Here is a 23,388-nt window from a genome sequence, read left to right on the forward strand (position 1 = left end):
TGCCAACTTAAAATGGTTGTTTCATAAGCCTGACTGACCCACTTTTTTCATAGATCAAAAAAATGTTAACATACAGTAAGTGAAGAATCAAGCTAAAATACCATAAACACAAGCCTCACATTCTTCCAATGCTGCAAATATCTTTTCAAAACCTAGCTCAAAACATGCATACTGGCTGCAAACTTGTTGATACCACACCCCTTACATGTATTTTGCTGATTTCTGTTATTTATATACTGACCTACCAAGATTTTTGCCTGTGAAAAAATTAATCAAGCAGAAGTGGTCTAATAGTGATTTACAACACGTATTATTATTCTGCTACGATAGACATGTATGTGGATTAAACATTAAACTGTACAGTCTAGACCATGAGTATTGTTTTGTACAAACACTAAAGCTTTTAAAGTATAAATATGACATGAGTATTTAGCTCTTCAAACAGGCATGATTACACTAGTTCTGTCCGAAGTCATAAATATGGAGAATACAGCTATACTGTTACAGATCACATACCATACATCTGTAGAATTATATTATAGATAGGATAAACAGCAGACACACACACAACGAACACACACATACAGTCATATCACAAAAGGAGAAACCTTGTCAGACAAAATAGAATCCCTTGAACGCATTGGCTACAGTGGTTCTGGATTAACAGAACAAACCTAATCATGCTCAGTAAACTTTTATAAATGTATTTTGTATGTTCAACTGGAGGTTATAGTGAGTCTTACAACACCACAATACAAGCAGTTGAAGCACTTGTGAGATATACACCTAAATAATATTTTAAGACACAATCTATGTACAACCTGTGTACTGCATACCTCAGTAAACATAAGCTAGTCACATGAGAATACACACAAGCATACGTCTCTATAATGTACTTGTATAGGTGGTGCATATGTAGCATGTACATGTACAAGCATGGTCTAGATCACATGGACAAGAAATCACATGGACAAGAAATCACGATAAAAGGAGAGGTAAGTAGCTAATAAAACAAAAAATCTCTTGCTTGAGACAGTGATGGGGTACTATCCAGTTAATTTCTTGTACACAAATACCGTAGAGTTGGGTTGTTAAGCGCATGTGTCTATTAAGCACATATTATTTGTTAAGCGCATACATATTAACCATGGCTATTAAGTGCACATGGCCCAAGGCAAGGTTTATCACATGACAAACTACACACAAGAAGAAAACCTGAAAATACAGAAAATTAATGTTTCCTCGAGTGCTCACGTCTCCCTTAACTATGTATACAGCATATCAGCCTACTACATTGCGATATTCTCATTCATCATGAAGGATTTCACTCAGAAACGGAGTTAAATATCCTTACACACTGGTGTGGTGACCACGCCTACTCTATTACAATGTAGTGATTCACACCATAATTATTAATTAGGCATATGCGCCTAACAGATAGTATTTTGTTACAAAAGTTTTCTCCAAGCACATGCGCTCAACAACGCGACTCTATGGTATACAGACATGATTGCAGTGAGATTTACACATAATGCATGTACTAATGTACATACATGTCTTTGAAATAAGGATTATTACCCACATAGTCATACAACAAAGTAGTTCACACTTCAACAACTACGCAGTCAAGCAGGAATGATAACAGATCAACACTATAACAACCATGACTACTACTAATGCTTAACTCACATAGCAACGAAATATATTGTAGTTAAATGGCTTACATTTGAAAGCTTCATTATATGATTAACTAATTAATATAAACCATACATAGAAAAAATGAAATTAATTTGCCGCCAAATATAAAGAATGATTCCATTATTTGCAGTTGGTTGGCCACAGGAACATACAAACACTAGTCACGTATTGAAGAAAACATAAGCATGTCTGTATTCTTCAAAAGATTCAGTAACATCCCTTATTGTAAAAGATATAATCATGTTCAATTTTGTTACAAATGACAATGAGTAGGGGTAAGCGACAGTTAGCCAATAACAAAATTTTTATGGAGTTGTTTTCGTGGGTAAAAATATACCAGAGTACACACATTGGATGGCTCCAAAGAACTATTAGACACACAAAACATGTTTATTACGGCGTTTGAGAACCCGATACCGCTAATGTGTAGTGGAAACCCTTCGTGTTAAACACAGTAAAACCAAATGACACATACCGACTTCATTTTATTGTACACTATAGACACGCACTACAGCTGTATACATAGAACTTGGGTCTAGTAGAAAGTGTTATCCAGACAGACAGCTGTACTTTAGTGGACTACCACAAGATGTACATACTTCTTCAATTTTACTATAAGCTTCTGCGATGATGGAGTGGACACATTCAGTTGGTGTCACCCAGTGTAGGGGACTGGAAACATGGTCAGGTAATTGTACATAGTGCACTTTCCCAATTGTAGAGAGGTATGACTGCCATGCCTTCCATCGCTTGGAGCCAATGGGCTGTGTTGAATGTGGGAACACCACAAATGACGGGGAAGGATCAAAGCCACACTACATGAAAAAATTATCACATTTAAATATTTCACATACGTACGTAATGTAACTAACTAGCTATGTGATATAAAATGCTAGTATGTACATATAAGGAAAAATGATCTATGATTCTATGTACATAGAGTTGAATAGGTACACAAATTTCTACCACACCTCGGAAAGCTTATGTCACATTTAATAGTGTCTCTTGTGTTTGAATGGATGATACTATCTATAAAATATGTCCATGTTGAACTATACACACCTTTAAAGTACAGGGTTTCAGATCTGATTTAATATGTTTATGTAACAGAATGTCTGTAAAGCAGTGTCAAGTAAAACAGTACTAAGGATGAAACCCAATTTAGCACTATAGTGTATAGGAACAAATAACACCACAACGGACAAAAAAGATCATTTTAAAACATGGCATCTGAAGTAGAAAGGTTTAGAATTTTTGAATTGTGGTATACCACACCAGACCACAAACCCTTCATTTTGTTTTGAACTATTTAGCTATGAATGTACTGTATCATCCATAAGAACCCTAGGAATTGATTTCTTATGATCTACCCATTAAGCAGCTGAAAAATCTGGTAGTTGCTCCTTGTAGCAGCCACCACAGATAATTAATAAACATTATTCTACAATTAATATGCACAAAACTCTGAAAGTAGCATGTATACCCCTATAGCTTTGGACATAGTGTTTATTACAGTCTGGCTTCAACATGGATGAATACAAAATTATAGTACATTAAGGGGGTAAGTGCATATATTTCTCACATACGTAATAGTTGGTAATTGAAATGGCTTTCTACTTGGAAACAATCTTTATGGACAACTATGCACATCTACCATAAAATAGAAACTATAGAGCCAATTAAACAACACGCTACCTCACATAACTACACCACTTCCAATTGAACATTACAGTATTCATAAAAAGCCAATAAAGTACAATATTTGTAAGTTGTAAACATAACCCAACTTGTTTTTCAGGAGGTTGTAGACCAATAATAGGATTCCATGATCTCTTTAGTAACAGGCTAAGAGCCTCCCCTCCTTCTTTAGATAAGCTGCGATGTATCATTCTGTCAACCAATACTGAGCACTGGAAATGATATACAAATCTCATTTACAGTCATGTACATTAGATTTGCTATACAAATATTATTCTGACAGTATAATACACATTCTTAGCCAAAGTGTTATGGTAAAATAGTGTAGCAATAGTGTAACAATGCAGCAAAAGCGTTATCAAATATGATATGGATATGGAAAAACTGCTAAAATAAGGTAATACTTTAACTGAACGACAGTAGCACTGCATTCAAAACTAATAAAATCATTACTGAAACTGTGATTAGAAATTGCATTAGTCTAACATGGTAAGGGAAAGGTAGAGGAGCCTTTGATGTCATATACATACCTGCTTAGCCACTAGCACGACAAACAGAAATATAACTATGTGTTCTTTCACAGATACCTGAACACGTATATAGCCAAAACCACACAATTTTAATGTGTTAAACAACAACAGAAACAGTGATTTAGGATATGTGCAACTATAGGAATATACCATTAACTACACAGTATAGTTTGACATTTTAATATCGTGCCGTTTCTTCCATGTTAGTCACTATACACTCCCTCTATAATAGCACAATGGCACATGGTTGGCTTGTTAACTCTTCACAGTTTAGTAACTTGAGATATAGGCTACTGAGCCATGTGGTTTAATTGATTCACAATCAAATTAATCTTTCTCTTTCAATAACAGAATTTCCCATCACATTGCTGACTGAAACCTGCACTGTGGTTCACCCATAATAATAGCCACGTAATTTGTACCAATTACGATTCCAACTTGAGTGCATTGATGGTTTGTACATGTGCATGTCAGCTATAGTCGCAACATAAGAAGCAAACAAAAAGAGCAGTCTGATTAAACCTGTTTTATACGTATTTTCCTTTCATGAACTGTACAAATGTTAGAAATATGTATTAGCTTTACTAGACTAAGGCACTTAGTATGTAAAAGAAGATACGTGTAAAAAAATTACACATTATAAAAAAGTGTAACACATGCAGTACATTTTTATCACTGTACAAATACAAGAACAGAAATTCTATACTATTGTCTCCACCTATACTCCTACTCACATACAAAACGTCATGTTAGAAATGCTGAGTTCACACTAATACACTACTAGTAACAACAAAAGAATGAACCAGGTGCACCAAACATGCATACACACCTGTTAAGTCTACAATACAAGCACACAGTAAACTACCTAGTCAGCTACATACAGTATCAATTAATAATACGAACATGGTGTAAACAGTATATGCTGGATGCTGGTCAGTCTGACTATACCACTAATTAACTGAAAGCAAAAACAAACACAATTTATGGTAAACTACATGACATTGCTTGTATTCCATTCTGTGAATGTAACAATAGTAGCAATACAATGACCAAGATGACAAGGAAGTAATTAACTACGGAAACAAAGAAGGTTTGATGGCTACAGTGGAAGACTAACAATCATGTACACACACAGCATGTATACATGCACTGGAGAATAAGCTATGATGTAACTCAAGGTAACATGCATGACTATAGCCTGGTGTACACTATTCAACAAACCCAAGCTGCGTTTGAGTCAAATAGCAGTTCCTTTTTTCCTTGAGTTGTTGTCAGAGATATTACATAATAGCATGTATTTCAATAATAATGAATAGTTTTCTCCTGTTTACATTTTGGTGAGGCTTTCTGGAGTCTCTTACTGCAACATCCGCCTATTAACCTATGACCTAGGAAGTTCACTATACCACTACATTACATCAGTGGAAAAACAAGCAATTATCATACCAATTTGTTTAAAAACTTATCATTAGCAGTTGCAAAGTACATGATATCATAGTGGACTGCGTACCTTAGAACGAAGCACTTGCAACACATCCAAGTAAACAGGTAACAGGCTGTAATCCAAACTCTGCAGAAATGCTTCATGCACCCAACGTGTCAATTCACGATCCTGTATATAGAAGAGTAACAAACACAATACACACACACACACATGTGCGGCACACAATGTATGCTCTGAACACAAAAGAGCACTGATGAAAATATATTTACATGACATGATATCACTTTTGTAACAATCTTTTAAAACTTTACTATAAATCACTTATTTGGATGCAAACATGAGTTTCAAAACTATCAGATTCACTCATAGTCTAAACAAAATGCAATCAATCCTATAAAGTTTAAAGATAAAGTCATTTTATAAATCCATTAATACTTGATGCTTTTAAATTGATAATTAAGTTATGATGAAATGGTTAATGGCTATGAATATTGTTAATATTTTGCTTTTAAATTAACAGTGTTGTACCCTAGAACATCTTGTTTCTGTGTGTGCGTGTTTGTTTCTGTGTGTGCGTGTTTGTTTCTGTGTGTGCGTGTTTGTTTCTGTGTGTGTGTGTGCACGCACGTGCGTGTGTGTGTGTGTGTTTTTAACATCATGTCAGTCAGCACCTCCATGAGGTGATCCACAGGCAACAGTTTTAAAAGCGATGATTACAAGGTTGGGTTACTGTGTGCCAAGCCCAGGATGCTGCCTGATGGTATCACTTGGTACACACCAACCTGGTTCCCCTGTGGAGGCTTTGCAAGCCTCCCAGGGGATATTGAAGTCTGCACTTAGAACAGGCACAGCTTGGTATACATTGCCACAATGCCAGGGAACATGCTGCTGCTGGAGTCCAATGGGTCCATTGGTTTCTGTGCAGCTGTGCCATTACCATTTCCAGTAAACCAAGTATGCATCTGTCCACTTTTGCTGCTGCGTGTCCTTTCCAATTAGAAAGGCCACGTGACCCAGAGGGGGTAGCGGAGAAGGAAGAAGGAAGAGTGTGTGTGTGTGTGTGTGTGTGTGTGTGTGTGTGTGTGTGTGTGTGTGTGTGTGTGTGTGTACATGTTACAATATGATGGATGAACGTCAGAATTTATTTCTTCATGTACAAGCTACATAGGCCAATAATCATATTGCCTAGGTGGTCATGTTTACATGCACATTTTAGTGTCATAGACCAACAGGAATAAACAAGATTGGTAGTGCTTTGTAGCTAAATAAAGTTTTTCTTAGTATGTATGTCCTTAAAACTAGATGTAAAAGTATTCAAGATAGCATACTTCATCAAGAGTTAATGTACAAAGTCCATTGAAGTTGATATGATTAGCACACTTACTGAAAGCATACATCACTTTGTTAATAAGGAAATTAAGTAGACTGCTAAAAGCATGATGGAGAATTGAATTTATGTAAGCAAAATGACAACTATATAGGGGTGGGAAATATTTCAATAATATCAAGAAATTCAATATTTTCGATGTGTAAAAATGATATCGAGATACACTGTAACAAGCACAATGTGTTATACATAGTTGCTGTTACCTTGGTAAATATGATGCAACATCTTGTATAAAAAACCATCATGGGTACAGCTCAGGCATACAATACTAGGTGTTGACAACCAGCTACTATGCAGCATTCTTGGAATTTGAAAACAAATTGGACAGGCAGGTCAGTTGATATATGGACTAGTTATGAGTTATTCAAGAGACATATTGCAATATTAGTAGTTATGGAGATATTGTGCCGAAAAATTAGTGATAATTGTTTTTGAAGATATTTCCCACCCTTACAACTATTCTGCAACTGCTCGCATGTTGGAAAGAGGTTGTTTGCTCCCTTTTCAAGCCATACTGGCAATTGTAGGAATGTAATCAGCAAACAAACATTGGTATCACTTGAGTACATGTGTATGTACATGTTGATTGCATACGTATGTCTTACAAACACTGTCTCACATACATCATTGTGCCTGGACCTGTATTTTCAATCCTAATACACCTATGACATATGTATGATCTACCAACTACAAATTGGCCTAAGTTAATAAGTATATCGATCTGTGCCAATGTATTGGAAAACTATGGCCTTAATGTTACGTAAGTTCTTCAGATTTGGTCAACTTAAGTATTGGATTTCCTCGTATAAAATCCCGACTTTTATTTATTTCCTTCCCAGCATTTTTTACATAGCTTAACGAATAGGGCCTTTCTTAGAGACCGCGCATTTATTTTGGATAGTTCTCAGGGATCCTGACATTTGTGACCCACTGAGCAAAAACCCGACTTGTTTGCATAATTCTGTGTTTCAGATAAATGCCATTGAAATATATTGGCACATGTTACAAAAGTAATTTTACGTATGTTTTAATCACTCCAGTAAATCGTGAAGGAAGACACGAATTGATGTCTGTAAAACACTACTGGATTCGCCTCTTCATAAAGAGTAAGAATATTATTATTTCATTTCTCTATCATGATGAAGCAAACATGAGTTATGTGTGTTTGTTTACGTTGCAGTAAAACGTGACTTTATTGTTGCTGTTTCTCAGCTTGAACAGTCTTCTTGCATAATGGCACGAGTGTGCATTTAGGCCAAAAACTATACTTTAGTGAATGCCCCAGTTCATGTGACACAAGTTCCAACTCTGTAGCCCATTGCACTCGAGACTTATGATCGATTAAACAAGCACCTGTAGTTTTTTTTGCATAGTCACTGTACAAATCAATTGTTTTGCTCTTCTTGCTGTCTATTGCTATAACTCCGAAAGCACTTACCAGATAAGGCTGAAACTTTAACAGCCCATTGTGTCTTTTCATCTAGACAACAAAAAAGCCATAAAAAGAAGTTCGAGGAAAATGCAAACAAGTCGAGTTTTCGCTCAGTGGGTCGCATTTAATTGAATTTGAATTGTACCACTATTGCAGCAGCAAGCATACAGAACCTGTTATGTTCACTACAAATAAGTGTAGTGAAGGCCTAACATGACTGGAAAACAGCTGTACAATATATATCTGCATGACCACGGATTCGCATAGAGAACTCATGGGATTACTCTTAGCACCTTTATCTCTCAGATGGTTCTAAACATAAAGAAACAACAGCAGCAAGTGAAAGAATTAAAGATACTGACAGTAGACTCCATTAAAAGCCCAGGCTCATATGTGACACCAGGCATTTATTTTCCAAATGTGCTGGAAATCTTAAGTTTATAATTGAGACACACATTTATTTAAATGTGGTTTTTTATAATTATAATATGACACATATTTACCAGGGGGATTAAAGTATTGCGTCAAACTAAACTTATATATATACTGACCCATTTGATTTCAGTTAACACTCTTCTAAACTTCTGAGCAATTCCATCAATGTGTAGGCGTCGCTTTACTGGTTCATGATATACCTACCAACAAGCGGAATAACTAGAACTACAAATATATTAACAAAATTTATAGCACACAAATATGCAAACATAACAGTTGACCAGTGATTGAACAACCCAATCAATTTGCTTCAGTAAACGCACCTAAACTAAAGTACCATGTACAACATACATACGTATGGATATTGGACAAAAGGTAGCATAATTTAGAAGTTCTTTACATCCCATACAAATATTATTAATTTGTCAATCACGTACAATAAGCACTACGCGCATTGATGTACTCCAACAACATGCAGACCTATAGTACTGCCAATACTCATAATGTTGCACAGACTCACCGTCAAGCAATTGTATAAACTAAATGTGGTCACTGTAGAACAGGAGTACTGGAGTTGATTTTTAGTCTTGTGCAGTCCATAGTCAGACTGTCTCTTTTCTATGCAAGTGAAAATTTCTTTCGCTCACATAGAAAAAATGAAGCAGTGTGGCTATGTGAAATTAGTTCTCAGTTCTTTAACTATCTCTTGAAATGAAATTCATTCATACGTACATACTGTTTGAGCATATACAAACACACAGTTCACACACATAAACTAACATTTTCACAGGCCAACTTTGTAAGGTGGCCATCTCTCAGTAGCTCCATCAGCTGTGTGTATAGCATTCTTTGTGGAGGTGTGCATCCATTGAGGTTACTGGAAAACATACAAAATTACTATTTACCATGTACATGACAGCCAGTCTGTATGTATAGTGAAACCATACTAAGTAGCTACCTAATGATTTATTAAGGGGAAATTATTGTTGCGATTGTCACTGCATAAACTTGTGAAACATAAAAGGGCAGTACTTCATAAATCACATTTTAATGTAAATTCAAAATTATGAGTCATAAAAGTTATGCCTGGATCAATAAACGCAGTGACCATGCAAAGTACATAAGTCCTAAGATGTGCCACCTCATTCTTGGGACTAGAAAAGTATAAATGTATGATCAATCCATCGAGTTTCACTATATGCATACACAAATCCTGACAGTGAAGCAGCCAGACTATATGCACATGTACATCATAAGGAGGTCCATTACAGGCAGTCGTTATGATATTGCCATTGTGGCAAATGTCTTTTGCACACCTATGAAGTGTTTGAGAGATATATCCTACGCTCTGGACACACACCCCACATGTGCACAAGTGTCTGTACACACACACAACAAATGTGACAAATATATAAAGATAATTTGATACTGTTAAACAGTGCTCTGTCAGTAGGTAGGCATAGGTTCAATGCATGTGGGAATTTAAACCAGCATACTCAATAATACTGTATAATATCAACTTTCAGGTGAGTCAATACTAATAGTCTGGTATTGAGAAAATTGTCTCTTCTTTATAGATCTATTCCAGAAATGATTTCCAGAAATGATTTACAATTTTACAAGCACACACATACAACTGCCTTCTTAGTCAATAATTCATCACTTATGGTCAGAAAGCATCGAGTTGCAGAAACTTGACTATAAACTAAACCAACTGCTGTACTACAATGGTTTCATCATTTACTGAGGAATACATGATATTATCTGTTACACATATTCATACTGTAAACCCCACTCTTAAGTTGTAACTCTATCTTATCATTTGTATACATTACACAAGCAGATTATAGCACCATTAAACATAATCATAGCTGTGAAAATTAGCATAAACAAATTGCAACAAAGGACTTTTAAGTGATGTGGCTAACAAAATTAAGTGGATATGAATATTTTTACTGCTCATACATACAGTAGATCCAGCATCAAGACTTAGTGTCTACATGTAATAATGAATTCGGCTATATGGTATATTGCTGTTGAAGTTCAAACTGCCAAAACCTACACACATAGAAAAATGAGAAAGCACAATGCACTCTACAGACACCATTTTTAGAGCTAATGTTTTCTACACTCACAAGTACACGTGGATAGGTACAAATGGTGCAGCCTGTCATTAGGAATAGATACTGTATAGCAGTGGGTATCAACTGACATGGTAAAATATGTAGTTTTAAAATTAGATATTTGTGTTTGTTAATGAGTATGGTACGTACATGCACAGATACCAAATGGTTTCTGTAAACACAAAAAGCCCTACAATACTCAATGTTGCTTCTTACAATACTTTACTATATATCTTGATCATAAAATGTTATTCTGCATTCTTACACCACATAGCTACTGGTGGTATAGCAACAGCCAATTACTTAAATACAAAACTATCAAGATAAGTCATACTTCAATGGAGTTATTTATCACTGGTGCAGCTAGTGGAAGGTTCTCAGCTATACTAAACCAAAAATGACTCATTCTTTTTTCAGGAGTGATATCTATTGGAAGTAATATCCCACTAGTCACATCCACGACACATAGATATTTCAGGTTCAACTATATACACATTCAAATGTCATTCATCTTGTTGCTTTACTTGACTAGTATACACAAGAAATATAGAATTCATGTAGTTGATAGAAAACCCATTAGTGCAGCTGACAATAAACCCACTAGGAATGGCAACACAAATAAAATGATTATAGCTTATATGGGCATAACACATGAAGGATACTACAGCAACTGTGGCGTGAGTCAACAATTTGAACACCGGTACAGTTACAGCTTGCACACCGCCACTCTGGCGCTCAACATACCATAAAAGTAATTGCTTATGGCTTATTGAATTTGGAATGTAATTTCAATATCAACCAACGCATCACATCAAAGTTATTGCAGTCTATACCCACATTACTAGATCTAGGGCCTATGCAGCTACAGGCACATTCTCGACAAGCAAGCTAGGAAAGTAACTAGAGTATGACAAGTCATTTTAACTAGTTTCATCAATTGGTACATGTAACTATTTGTCACTAAATAAGTAATTTGTTACTATTGGTGTCAAGTATACTCTACTAGTTAAGGTTACTATAGTTACTTATATAGTAAATTAGCCAGCAATTGATAGAACATAACTTGTATTACGTATGTCGGAAGTTTAGAAATCAAGGAATTTGGAAAACTGATACCAAAGCTTCATTACTTCTTCTATACTGGAAAATTTTCAATATCATACTTTCGCTAAATCATCAATTTTAATTCCACACCAAAATTTCTACTCATACAGTATTTCATGTACATAGCTGAATGTCCACAAGACTTATTAGTAGTGCTTACAAAATCGTCAAATTAAAATCTCGCCATATTTTATTATTAGTGTTCCTAACATTTTAACCAATTGAACAGGCACGAGATCAAGCAAGAAGCAAGGTATAGATGTACTGAACCTCAGCCTGCGGCTAGTCAAACAATTCTGATTGTCTGTAATATCACAGGTTAAGGTCCTACTCTTTTGGCAGAAGGAAGTGGAGATCATACTTGCATAGTCACATGGACCAATTACTTTGTTTCCTTTTGCAGCACTGCATGGCTATGGATTGAATAAATCTCAGCCCTCTGTGTCACATCAGTCCATCCAGTATGCAGGCCAACGAGATAATTAAGCATCTATACAATTCGGTAAATGAGACGAGAAACAAGAAGCCATGTAGCTAGCTTGACAAAACTAATTTGCTATCATGTGGGACTCCATATTACTAGACGCGTATTTCATCAAATTAAACTGTATGCAAATTATTAAGCAAGTGCCAAATATTCTGCTCTCCAAAAATTCTGCCTATACAGTATGAAATTCAGTAAACTACACAGATAAAGAGAAACAATGGAGCAAGTTTATACATTATGTTACACAACCTTTATCATATACTGATAAGCATTCCAATGATCATAATTACACAATTTTGTATATTGGTTGTTCTAAATCAGTTGTGGTGCAGAGGATCATTAAAGTGACATACAGTACAGCAGTACTGTGTTACAGTAGTACGGATCATAAAAGTCTGTATTTTCCTGCCAAAAAATATCAAGCCCCACCTTACTTTCACAGCCCTTGCTGGCTACTACCAAGCCTAAAATGTTCTTTCAAAGTGGAAGAAGTGATATTTAGTGCATCTAGACACAAGAGAAGGGTTGAGACATGGTTGAGGATGCTTCTGAATGTGATACTTCCAACTGGCTAGCCCAAGGGTGAGTTTAGGGATGCTTTCATTCACTATTTGGTTGGTAACTTCCTTCTCAAGCTTGTTCCAATACTGGCAGGCGGAGCCAGACTAGGTGGTTGGTGCTATAGTGGCATTACAGATAGATCAATTTTTAGCTTTATAAAGTATAGACTTGAGTACTGGATATCAGACGATGAGCTAAATCTCTCATAAGTGTAATTACTATACTGTGAATACCATATGAGTCTCACCTGGCAAATATAACCAATTTAAGATAGGTTCCATATACATACTTCTGGATTCATGAATTGTCTAAAAATTTATTATCATAATAGTTTACATTGATTATCAGAAATTACATCATCTGGAAACTACCTACCACAGTATATTCACAGTTTAGTGTGGGGTTAGGCTTCATGTAACATGGAGCTTGCAACTGATTCCATTGCAAGAGCGGAGCTCACCATCAATACGGATTCCATGTTTTCGTAAAACTACCCATATTTCTGTAAAACTGGTGAATCTGCATATACTACATCAAAGAAAAGAGTCATACCAGCAAACACAATTTGTACGAAAATGGTCGTATACAGATGCGTGTTTTATAGAAACCACACTAGGCCTCAGCCTGCTGTACACGTGATGATTTTTATTGGCAGAGATGATAGCCTGGGTTTTTTCACTCAAGAACAGCATACATGCATGCTCAACCATAGTATGTTTATCACAGAGCAAAAAAATTTAAATTCCCTGTACCTTAAAATTAATAGCATATCTAAGCAGGTTAAATACTATTAAGTCTGGTATTGAGAAAATTATATTCTCTTCTTTACAAGAATTGACTCATAATTTTCCAATAAACAGATAAGTTAATCACAAGTAAATCACCCATGATCAGTAAGCATCAAGTTGCAGAAACTTGACTATAAACTAAACCAACTGGTGTACTGCTACAGTGGTATCACCATGTACTGAGGAATACATAATCTGTTACACATATTCATACTGTAAGCCCTCAAGTAGTAACTCTATCTTATTGTTTGTATACATTACACAAGCAGATTATAACACCATTAAGCATAATGATAGCTGAGAAATAAGCATAAACAAATTGCAACAAAGGACCTATAAGTGATGTGGCTGCCCAAATTAGGATGTTACTAGACTGAGGTTTATGGTTGGATTTTATTAAGTCACACAAGCTAAATGCCTTCAGGGAACCTTCAGCCCAAATGCAAACACCAAATATTACTTGGAAGGATTTCAATACTGCTCTACAGTACTTTTGTAACTCCTCATCCTAAAGCTACAAGGCCGTGATGGTGATGGTTAACTAGCAATAGAAAGTGGCAAGTAAGGTAACAAGTCTATAACACCAATCTAATGAATCTCAAATATAGTAGCCAAAAGAACTCGGTAGTTGTGTGATAATTTTGTATATTAAAAGGTTAACCAAGATGAAAGGTCAAATTGTGAAGCTTGCAAATCTCAGATTATGTCATTGTTCAAGGAAATTGTTTGCAGGTTGATCATCATTGGTTAAACGTTGCTATTATGGCCTTGCAGCACTACTACATAATCTGTTGTGGAGTACTGGTATAGAGTACTAGTAAAATCCTTAGAAGACAGTTCTTGCTCATCGCACTGCTTGCAGTTGGCATTTCGTAGTGGGCTGAAGGTTCCCTGAAGGCATTTAGCTAGTGTGACTTATTAAAATCATATGTTAAAACCCAAACATATGTCAGTCTAGTAGTCCAGTCCAGTGATTAGTAACACCTACAAAATTATGTAAGTGGATATTTTAATTGCACATATGTAGATCTATAGTATCAAAATTACATGCAGTAATGAATCCAGCTGTATTGGTCTTGAGTGTTGACTACTTAAACCTACAAATATACATAGATAATTGAGGAAACACAAAGTATTCATTTTTTCTGGAGTTACCATTTCCTTTTGTGCTAATATACTCTGGTACATGTACTGAAGGTAAACAATTATCCAAACAAATGGTATAATCTGTGATTAGAAATTCCAATGGGCATTGATTGATACAGAAGTGTATGTGTATAATTTAAAGCAAGTATTCATGTTCTTTGCTGAGTGCAATAGGTTTGCAGATACTATATGGTTTTATAAACACAATAGGCCTGCAACACTTAGCGTCACTTCCTCCCATACTTTACCATGTACATCGACCGTAAAATGCTATTCTATATCAAGTGTATAGCCTCATACGTACTACAATAGCTACAGGTTGTACAGCAAAAGTTAATCACTAATATCAAGGTAATTCAGTGGAGTTACATATATAGTGGAAGGTTAGCAGCTGTATTGACTCATTCTTTTCTCAGGAGTGACATCTATTGAAAGTGCTACCCCATCCATGACACATACATATTTCAACTAAATACACATTCGAATGCTTGACCAGTTTACACAAGAAATAAACTGTCAGTTAGAAGGAGATAAAATTCAGCTGTTAGAAAACCCATTATTAACTTAGGGTTGGCAACACAAATAAACTGATTATTACTTATTTGGACATAACACATGAAGCATACCATGGTAATTGCTGTAACAACAATTTGAACACTGGTAGAGTTAGAGCCCGCACACCGCCACTCTGACGCTCAACATACCATAATAGAAATAGTAAAGTAATTGCTTATGGATTATTGAATTTGGAATGTAATTTCAATAGCAACAAACGTATCACATCAAAGTTGCTGTAGACATTACTAGATGTATGGCCTATGCAGCCACGAGTCATTTTAAATTTGTTTTGTCAATTAGCACATGCTATATACACTTGTACAAACCATAAGGTTACCAAGCATGACACTGGCATGTGTAGTAACCAATAATATTATGTAAGTTGATTATTGCTAAATGTTATATAATACAAGTTTGTTCTATCAATTTGCTGGCTAATTTAATATATAATTAACTATAGTAACCTTAACCAGTGACAAGGTTTTCCATGCCAGGTTAGGGATGCCTTTGTGTATGATTTAGCTGGCAACTTCCTAGACTTAATCCATTATAATAACCTTTGTGTATCCCATAGGTAATTTTGTTGTCAGTAAACTATTTGTCAGCAAATTTGTTACTATTGTAACTACCACTAATAGCTACGCCTTCTTGGCCGATGGCATCCCACCTGGTGTGAGTAACTGTGCTTGAAAATCCTGTTGATGAATTTGTGATAATAGCAGTTTTTCGGCTCTGTACAGTGAACAGAAAATAAACTTGTTGGTGCCAGGTTTAACTCTTAAAGGCACATGAAACTTTGAGTAATGCATGTTTACACGTCACAGGCATGCATGCATAGCAACACTAGGTGGGGTAGGATAACTCTTTTAGTTTAAAACTACACAATGAATGAAATTCTATTCACTGAGCTACTTGGGAAAGTTTAAATATTAACACTGTAACAGCAAAGACTTGCTTGTTATGAAGTGATGAAGAACAACGACTCAAGTTTTCTGTGAAGTAAATTTCTTGCCACTTGTTTAACTTTAATTGTGGGTTTAATCACTAAATTTAATGGCAATTCAAATGGTGCTGATTGGAAGTGGATAGGAGCAACTGTCATCGAGTTATGGATCATTTTATGAAGGGTTTGGGTGTACATATTAATGCAAACTTGCTTACACGTACAGTGAGTTTTGGCTTCATGCTTTAGTGTGAGGGTAAAACCCTTAGCATTGTTTTAATTCTGATCGCATCATGAGTAGAGCTATAGGACACACAATTCGAATGTTATAGAGCTTTGTTTGCAGCCATGCATATTTGCCTATATATGCACCTTTAAGGGTTAAGTCCAGGGTTGATTGGTGCTATGGTTCGGGATTTACCAGCATTACAGATAGATGGATTTGCATGCACACTTCATGCTTATCCTATCACCATTAATGGATTTCATCATATAGATATTTGCAACCTGGAAAATGCACTAATTTAAGACAGGTTCTGGAATCAACAATTGTGACTGGATCTGTATAATCGAGCATTCCTCCTGTTTATTTAATATTGATAATCTACTTAGTCAAGTACATGCTCTGGTAAATCGCATGCCAATAACTTTGGGAGTTACGGCCCTACAAAGTAGCAACAACAATTTGTACAGCAAGTATAGAGAAAATAAATTACAGGAGAGTACTAAAACGCTTGCAACTTATGAACACAATGACATACAGAGTTAAAATTTGCACCACCATGTTCGCCACGAGTAGAGGAATCGATTGCTGTCTAAGTTTTTCCTTGTATCACCTTTCTTCACCACATACAAAGGTAAAATCAGTGAAGAAAGATCAATTGTGTACTATCACTTCGACGTGATGTAAATGGCTTCCTGAAGTTTTACTCAATGTTTTGCGGTTCAAGACTTTGTGGCGTATGCCAGATAACAGCTATATCAATAGGTGCCTGATGCTTCAGCAGTCATGTGATCTCTCATTCAAATTTTTATTTGGTGGTCAGAACTCTAACTGGTGGTTGATTGATTTCTTTTAGATACGTAACTACTGAGAAGAGTTGCATTAGACACTGTCTTACGTATAGTGAATAGAATGCATGCAGTTGAACCCATAATTTAGGCTTATTGCAGCTACTTTTCATGGTTAAAAGTATCATATTCTTCATTCCCTTCAAAGTTTACAGTAACCCCACTCTTAATGTGTAAACCAAAAAAAGTTAGGTCAGTATTCCAGTCCACCAATTAGACACTACCAAGGAATCGCCATCAAACAAACCACTTTAATCAACATATTACACACAGAAGTATCATGGATACACACACATTTTACAAAAACAATTTCAGGCGTGCTAAAAAAACAGCCAGCCAAAAAAATACACAACCGGCCAAATAATACTATTATCAGAAATTACACCATCTGGAAATTACCCACCACATGGCATTCACAGTATAGTACGTGTGAGGTCATGTGTCTTGCAACTGATTGCTAGCAAATGGAATCCATTCATGCTGCAGTTCCAGGAGAAATATGGCAACACCCTTGCTATGTATGCCATTTCAGTGATTCTTACCGTCTCTGTGCCTTGCCATTCTTCGTAACGGACTAGTGGTTATACTATAGTGCAAGTAGTAAATGGGTCATTTAGCTGATTTAGAACAAAGCTGGCTTGAAATTCCTTGTTTAACCTTTAGAGGCACTACAAGGCAAAAAGCACCAAAAGTATTATGTGAAACTGAAGCTCAACCCAATCAGGAAACACAAGACAGCAAAAGCTCTGCTGGTGGGCCATCCTGTCACTAAGCCAATTGAAGTCCACCAACAGACAAGGGCCGAGTTAAACCAAACCTAAAAGTATGCAACAGCAGGAAAAATCAGAAGACTACACTTGTGGTGAGTAGAAAACTTTACACAACCTGAGTAAAAGTGTACCTGGTGGAGGTTGGATAAGAGCAGTACAGGAAGCCATTGATGTGCTACCCATACCTACACTGTAGTAGAGAAACAATTGGAGTACAAAGGTAAAAATGTGATGCACACATTGTAGTTTTCACAGTAGGGAAAAGGCATGTCTCAGACCTACAGTACACAATGTTGAACAGTGAAGAAATCAAGCCTGTAGCGTTAACCATAGTTGAATTAGGCTTGGCTAAACGCATCAGTTACTGTAAGCATATTAAATAGTATAGAGGGTTTAAATTTTTTGTGGTCCCAGAGGGTAAGACAATTATGTGGGTTTATATTTTCATGGTATAGTATTGCGATGCTTTTTGAATGCAATTCGGTGATTTGTGGATACCATATTTATCAAGAAGTCTGGGTGGCCTGCTATGGAGAAACATTTAACTGTTTGAGAGAAACTGGCAACATTTTTGACTTGTTTGCTATTGCTGTTGCAAGAGATGGTGAAATAATTAGCCACGTGCCATGTGTTCAATGTTCTTATGACACACTGGTTCTATTAAATGTAAGCTAGGTCACAGGTAAGAAGCTTATGAAGTTGTCTGATTCAGATATGAAAGAGCTACATTTAACAATTCTAGCCCTGAATCTAACAATACTGGTAGCAGCAGATACAGTACTTGTACAGTTGACCATAATGGCAACAGCAGCAGTAAAGATGCCAAGAGAAAGATACAACACTTATAGATGAGGACAACAACTTGGATGACGAAAGTATGAACTTGGACAAGAATAAGGGAAGGAAAGTTGACAATTCAGAATGTCGTATTGAGAATGCCGGACAAGGTAGTGCTACTACACAATGAACATGATGACAAAGTTATCGGTGCTGCCCAAAAGCTTATCTGCTACAAGTTTCCATCGTTAAATGGCTTACAGCCTATGCTAGTTCTGAACCACATTGGGGCTTGGGTGATAATTGCAAATAGCTCATTCTCGCTCAAACCCAGTTAGCACTATCGGCCGTCAGTCTGGTGAGGTGAAAGTGTATGACTCATTGTATAATAAGGTTGATGTTGCTACTAAGAATTATTAAGCTGGAGAGGAATTGCTTGCAGGCTCTGCTACGTTGTACCAAGAGCACAGAAGTAACAAGGAGTCAAAGACCGTGGTTCATTTGGAGTAGCATTTGCTACAGATTTAGCATCTGGAAGCAGTACTTTGAAGTTTGATCAAAGCAAGATGCGCCATCATCTTTGTGTGTGCTTTGAAACATCACTATATTGTGCAGTAGGATTTGTAAATTTAAAAATAGATTGTAAATTCAAATGTAAATTACAGAGAATCACATGTAGCAAATATTAATCAATTATAACTGTTCAAATTGTTATCAATTATAATTGTTTTATACACCCTACAATACCTGTATGACAAAATCCACCAATGATGATACTAGCATGAGCAACGAGGTGTGAATGCAAGTTGATCATCCATGCTGTAATTGGTTTCATATTAGTCATAGAGGTCCACCTCCTTTGTCATTCTCCCTTTTCCAATTGTTGGCATATCTCCATTCTGTACTACTCCTGAAATTTAGCATTTAAGAAATCCTTGTTCCACTGACAAGTCTGAAGGCTGCAAGCAATTGGTGCAGTTATTAGGACAGTAACATAGAGAATGTGATTATCTTCTAGCAGCTTTAACATCTGAGCTGTATACACTGTCCTTTGAATATATTAAAGAAGGCCCATTGTAGTGTGGTCATCACCAAGACCAAACAATTCCCTTTCTTTTTTAACAAAAGGAATTATAATATTCTCAATTGTTGTTAACTTGTTAGCCAAGTGATTTTCAGAGTCGGTAATATGCCAGTTGGCAAGAAATGAAATGCCTTTTGGGTGACATTTGTTACCTTGATAAATGAGTTGTATTGGTAGGAACTTTCCTGGTAAAGTGCATGCATGCAAATATAGCAGCTATCTACCTTTCATCGTCAACTGCAGCAATCTCTACCCTCTTCCATTTCCCTTTTTTATTGTCTATTGACAACAAACTTTGTAGCAGTGTGATACCAATAATGATCAAACTTGGAGGCACATCTTCCATTTCCACAAATGCACGTAGCTAACGTATGTCAGCCAAATAATTTCTTTGAATCTCCTCAAATTATCAGGCAAAACATTACATTTGCTTTTTGCTTTTATTTTGGTATAGCCCATCCAACGTAACACACACATGGTCCACTCTTTCCTAAGGTTAATATCTGGCTTCTTCCCAGTATGTTCATCACCATTCTTGTCCCCACCCCATAACAACACTCGCTCCTATTGTTGCCCCCCATGGCCTAATATTGCCAATCAATTGCTGTAAGTGTGTGTCTAGTTTTTCAAAAAAGGATGTATATCTCACTTTTTAGATGATTGGCAAGGCTTTGACAGTTACAGTTTTTCCTACTTTTTGACAATTACAGCTTTTCCTAACCTAGCTTTCGTAATCTCCGCACTTCCCTGTTGTAGTAATGTTGCCAATCTAACACGGTACTGTCCTTGAGTCTTTTGTTTTTGAATTTCCTCCATGCTCACTCGTGTACTAGCCAATACTACTTGTCAATAGTTGCATTTTCACTATCAGAAAGTATCTGATATTCTCTTCTTTTCTTTCCTTTGCAGCAATGTTGACTTCACTGTACACTTCGTTAACAATAACCTCAAAATGCTGTGGCAAACTTCAAGCCTTCTTTAGTTAGGCATAAGAAAAGTAGTGGTAGTGACATTGCACAAAACATGTCAGTTGATCTTAATTAATGCTGGGAGCCCATATCTGGTAAAAAAATCTTATTTTTGTGGATACATGGACCCACATAATCCACGAAAATTTGAACCTCTCAAAAATTTCTACACTTACGGTATTTGTGACCCAGTCTGGGAAAACCGGGCTTATCGCCTATTTAAAAGTATCAAGAAGTGCCGGTTTTAGTATTTAGTGTGTTGTAGCTTGCCAATGGTTGAAGCTATGTATACAAAATTTTCACACATTTTACACCAATTCCTTACCTTCCAGAGCATCCACTGTGCAAGTAGCCAACAACTAAGTTTCCCACCATTTTAGATAGTTTTTAAACCGAGGTTGACTGTATCAGGCGAGCTGCAAATTGGGTGGGAGGCGGGGGCCCTGGAAGGCAGGCAAGATGGTGTTCAAAAATTGAAAAGGAAGGCCAATGGATGAATTAGGCCAAGTTTTGGGTCATTGAGGTCTCAAAACTGGCTAAAATGAAAGGAAATTCACAGCAGAGGTACTTATTCAACACCACAGAGCTGTACAGCCACATACAGTCATCCCCAGGCTGACCAGAGCTCCATTAAGGCCTCACACCACACATACGGATCGCCACTGGGCTTGGGAAAAGCAGCCAGCAAAACCAGACCACTCAAGTCTTGATTATGGAATTAGATTGTTTATTCATGTAGCTTTGTGTCTTGGGTGAAAAATCGAATCTGCTGACATGGGTGATAAGACCGGTTTTCTCAGACTGGGTCACATTTGTGTTTAATAGTTGTGTCTTGACCAGATACTGCCTTCAAATAAGCATACAACTTATACTGATTCTTTGATCCCTAATCCTTATTTCTTTGATCCTTAATCCTTCCTTCTACTTGTTTTAAAAATCATCCCAAGCAATAGAGAATTGTTTTATACCAGTCTGTTTCCTAGTTCTACTGGACAGCATAGATTGAAGCTTCCAATTACTTGCCATTAGTGAAACAAGAGAATAACTAAAAGTAGTGAAACTAGAGAGGTTGTCTATATGTGCAGATATACTAATGTACACTAAATCCCTATACTCAACCACTCACAATTATGACTACTGAACCATGCATAATACATTAAAAGAAATAATGGTGCCAGGCATGCTATAAAATTAATTTTACATAAATTAATTACTCTTGCAATCAATTACTGAAAAAGTGAAGTGGCCATTATGCTTCATTTCCAGCTATGTTCCACCCGTTACACAGCATTACAAATGAAGAACAGTATGAAAAGTGTCTCTGCAATCAATCCAGTTGTCTATGGAAATACTGGTGATCAGATGATGATCCCCTTGTTTAAGCACTACGATACCTACATGCTATAAATTCTTGTTAACTTCTTTGTAACATACATAACTGATTATTGTGAACTTCTATAACACAGTATCAAAAGAATTACATGTGCTAGAGTGTAGGTGGAGCAGAAGCAAGTATGTTGTGTAATTATATCCTTATGTGTCCAGTGCTGTTCTTTCATATAGCTTGTCAGTAACTGACTGAAATAGGGTCCACCAGCAGGTGATGGCGACTTCTGTTGTTTCATTACCTTATTTCAATTATCTCTACCTGAATTTAAATTCATTGTACTTGTTTTTCTGTTTGTTTGTTTCGTACTTTTCTACACACTGCACAAAAACAAAGGGTGTCAGAGAATACACCTCGCTTACATGTTTTAGCCAATCAACAGGTGTCAGAGGTCACACCACTGAAAGTTCTGGAGGGTACACAAAGGCTTCAGAGAAGCCAATCCAAGCAGCTTGTCCAGTCACAGTGGCAGAGCCCACTCAGTATACAATCCTGGATCTACCCATCCTTAGCATTAGAGAATCCACCATGGATTCAACTGTCTCAGAGAGGCATATTGCCAATGGCAGAGACAACTTGTCAGACCACTCAGACCTTTGCTGGCAGAATCAGCCTATTCAGGTCGAACTGGAAGGCCCTAACTCAGGAACCATGGGTCATTCAAACAGTACTAGAGGATTATCACATTCCTCTCTTGTCTGCTCCCCTCCAACAATCTCCACCCTGCAACCCTCACTTGTTCACAGAGGATGCAGCAATACTGGAGGAGGAGATACAGTCCCTCCTGCAGAAGCAGGTCATATGTCAAATTTCAGCCCCAACAGAGGGGTTCTATTCAAATATGTTCATAATACCAAAGAAAGATGGGGGTCAGAGACCTGTCATCAACTTGAAGCACTTAAACAAATTTGTGAAATCAGAGCATTTCAAGATGGAGGGGTTACATACAGTGAAAGTTCTCGTACTGGATGGCCAAAGTGGACCTGAAGGATACCTT

General features: G+C 36.6%; 1 protein-coding gene across 1 annotated transcript in view; it reads right to left on the reverse strand.

Moving 5' to 3' along the window:
* Window positions 1-23,388, reverse strand: part of LOC136237160 (KAT8 regulatory NSL complex subunit 3-like) — a 35,705-nt gene that overhangs the window by 7,823 nt on the left and 4,494 nt on the right. Inside the window, exons 2-6 of the mRNA XM_066027467.1 lie at window positions 9,405-9,501; window positions 8,741-8,824; window positions 5,437-5,538; window positions 3,486-3,608; window positions 2,298-2,513 (exon numbers count right to left, since the gene is read on the reverse strand). Of these exons, the coding sequence (XP_065883539.1) occupies window positions 2,298-2,513; window positions 3,486-3,608; window positions 5,437-5,538; window positions 8,741-8,824; window positions 9,405-9,501 (622 nt within the window). The remainder of the gene's footprint in view (window positions 1-2,297; window positions 2,514-3,485; window positions 3,609-5,436; window positions 5,539-8,740; window positions 8,825-9,404; window positions 9,502-23,388) is intronic.

This window comes from Dysidea avara, chromosome 10, assembly GCF_963678975.1.
Source record: "Dysidea avara chromosome 10, odDysAvar1.4, whole genome shotgun sequence".
NCBI lineage: Eukaryota > Metazoa > Porifera > Demospongiae > Dictyoceratida > Dysideidae > Dysidea > Dysidea avara.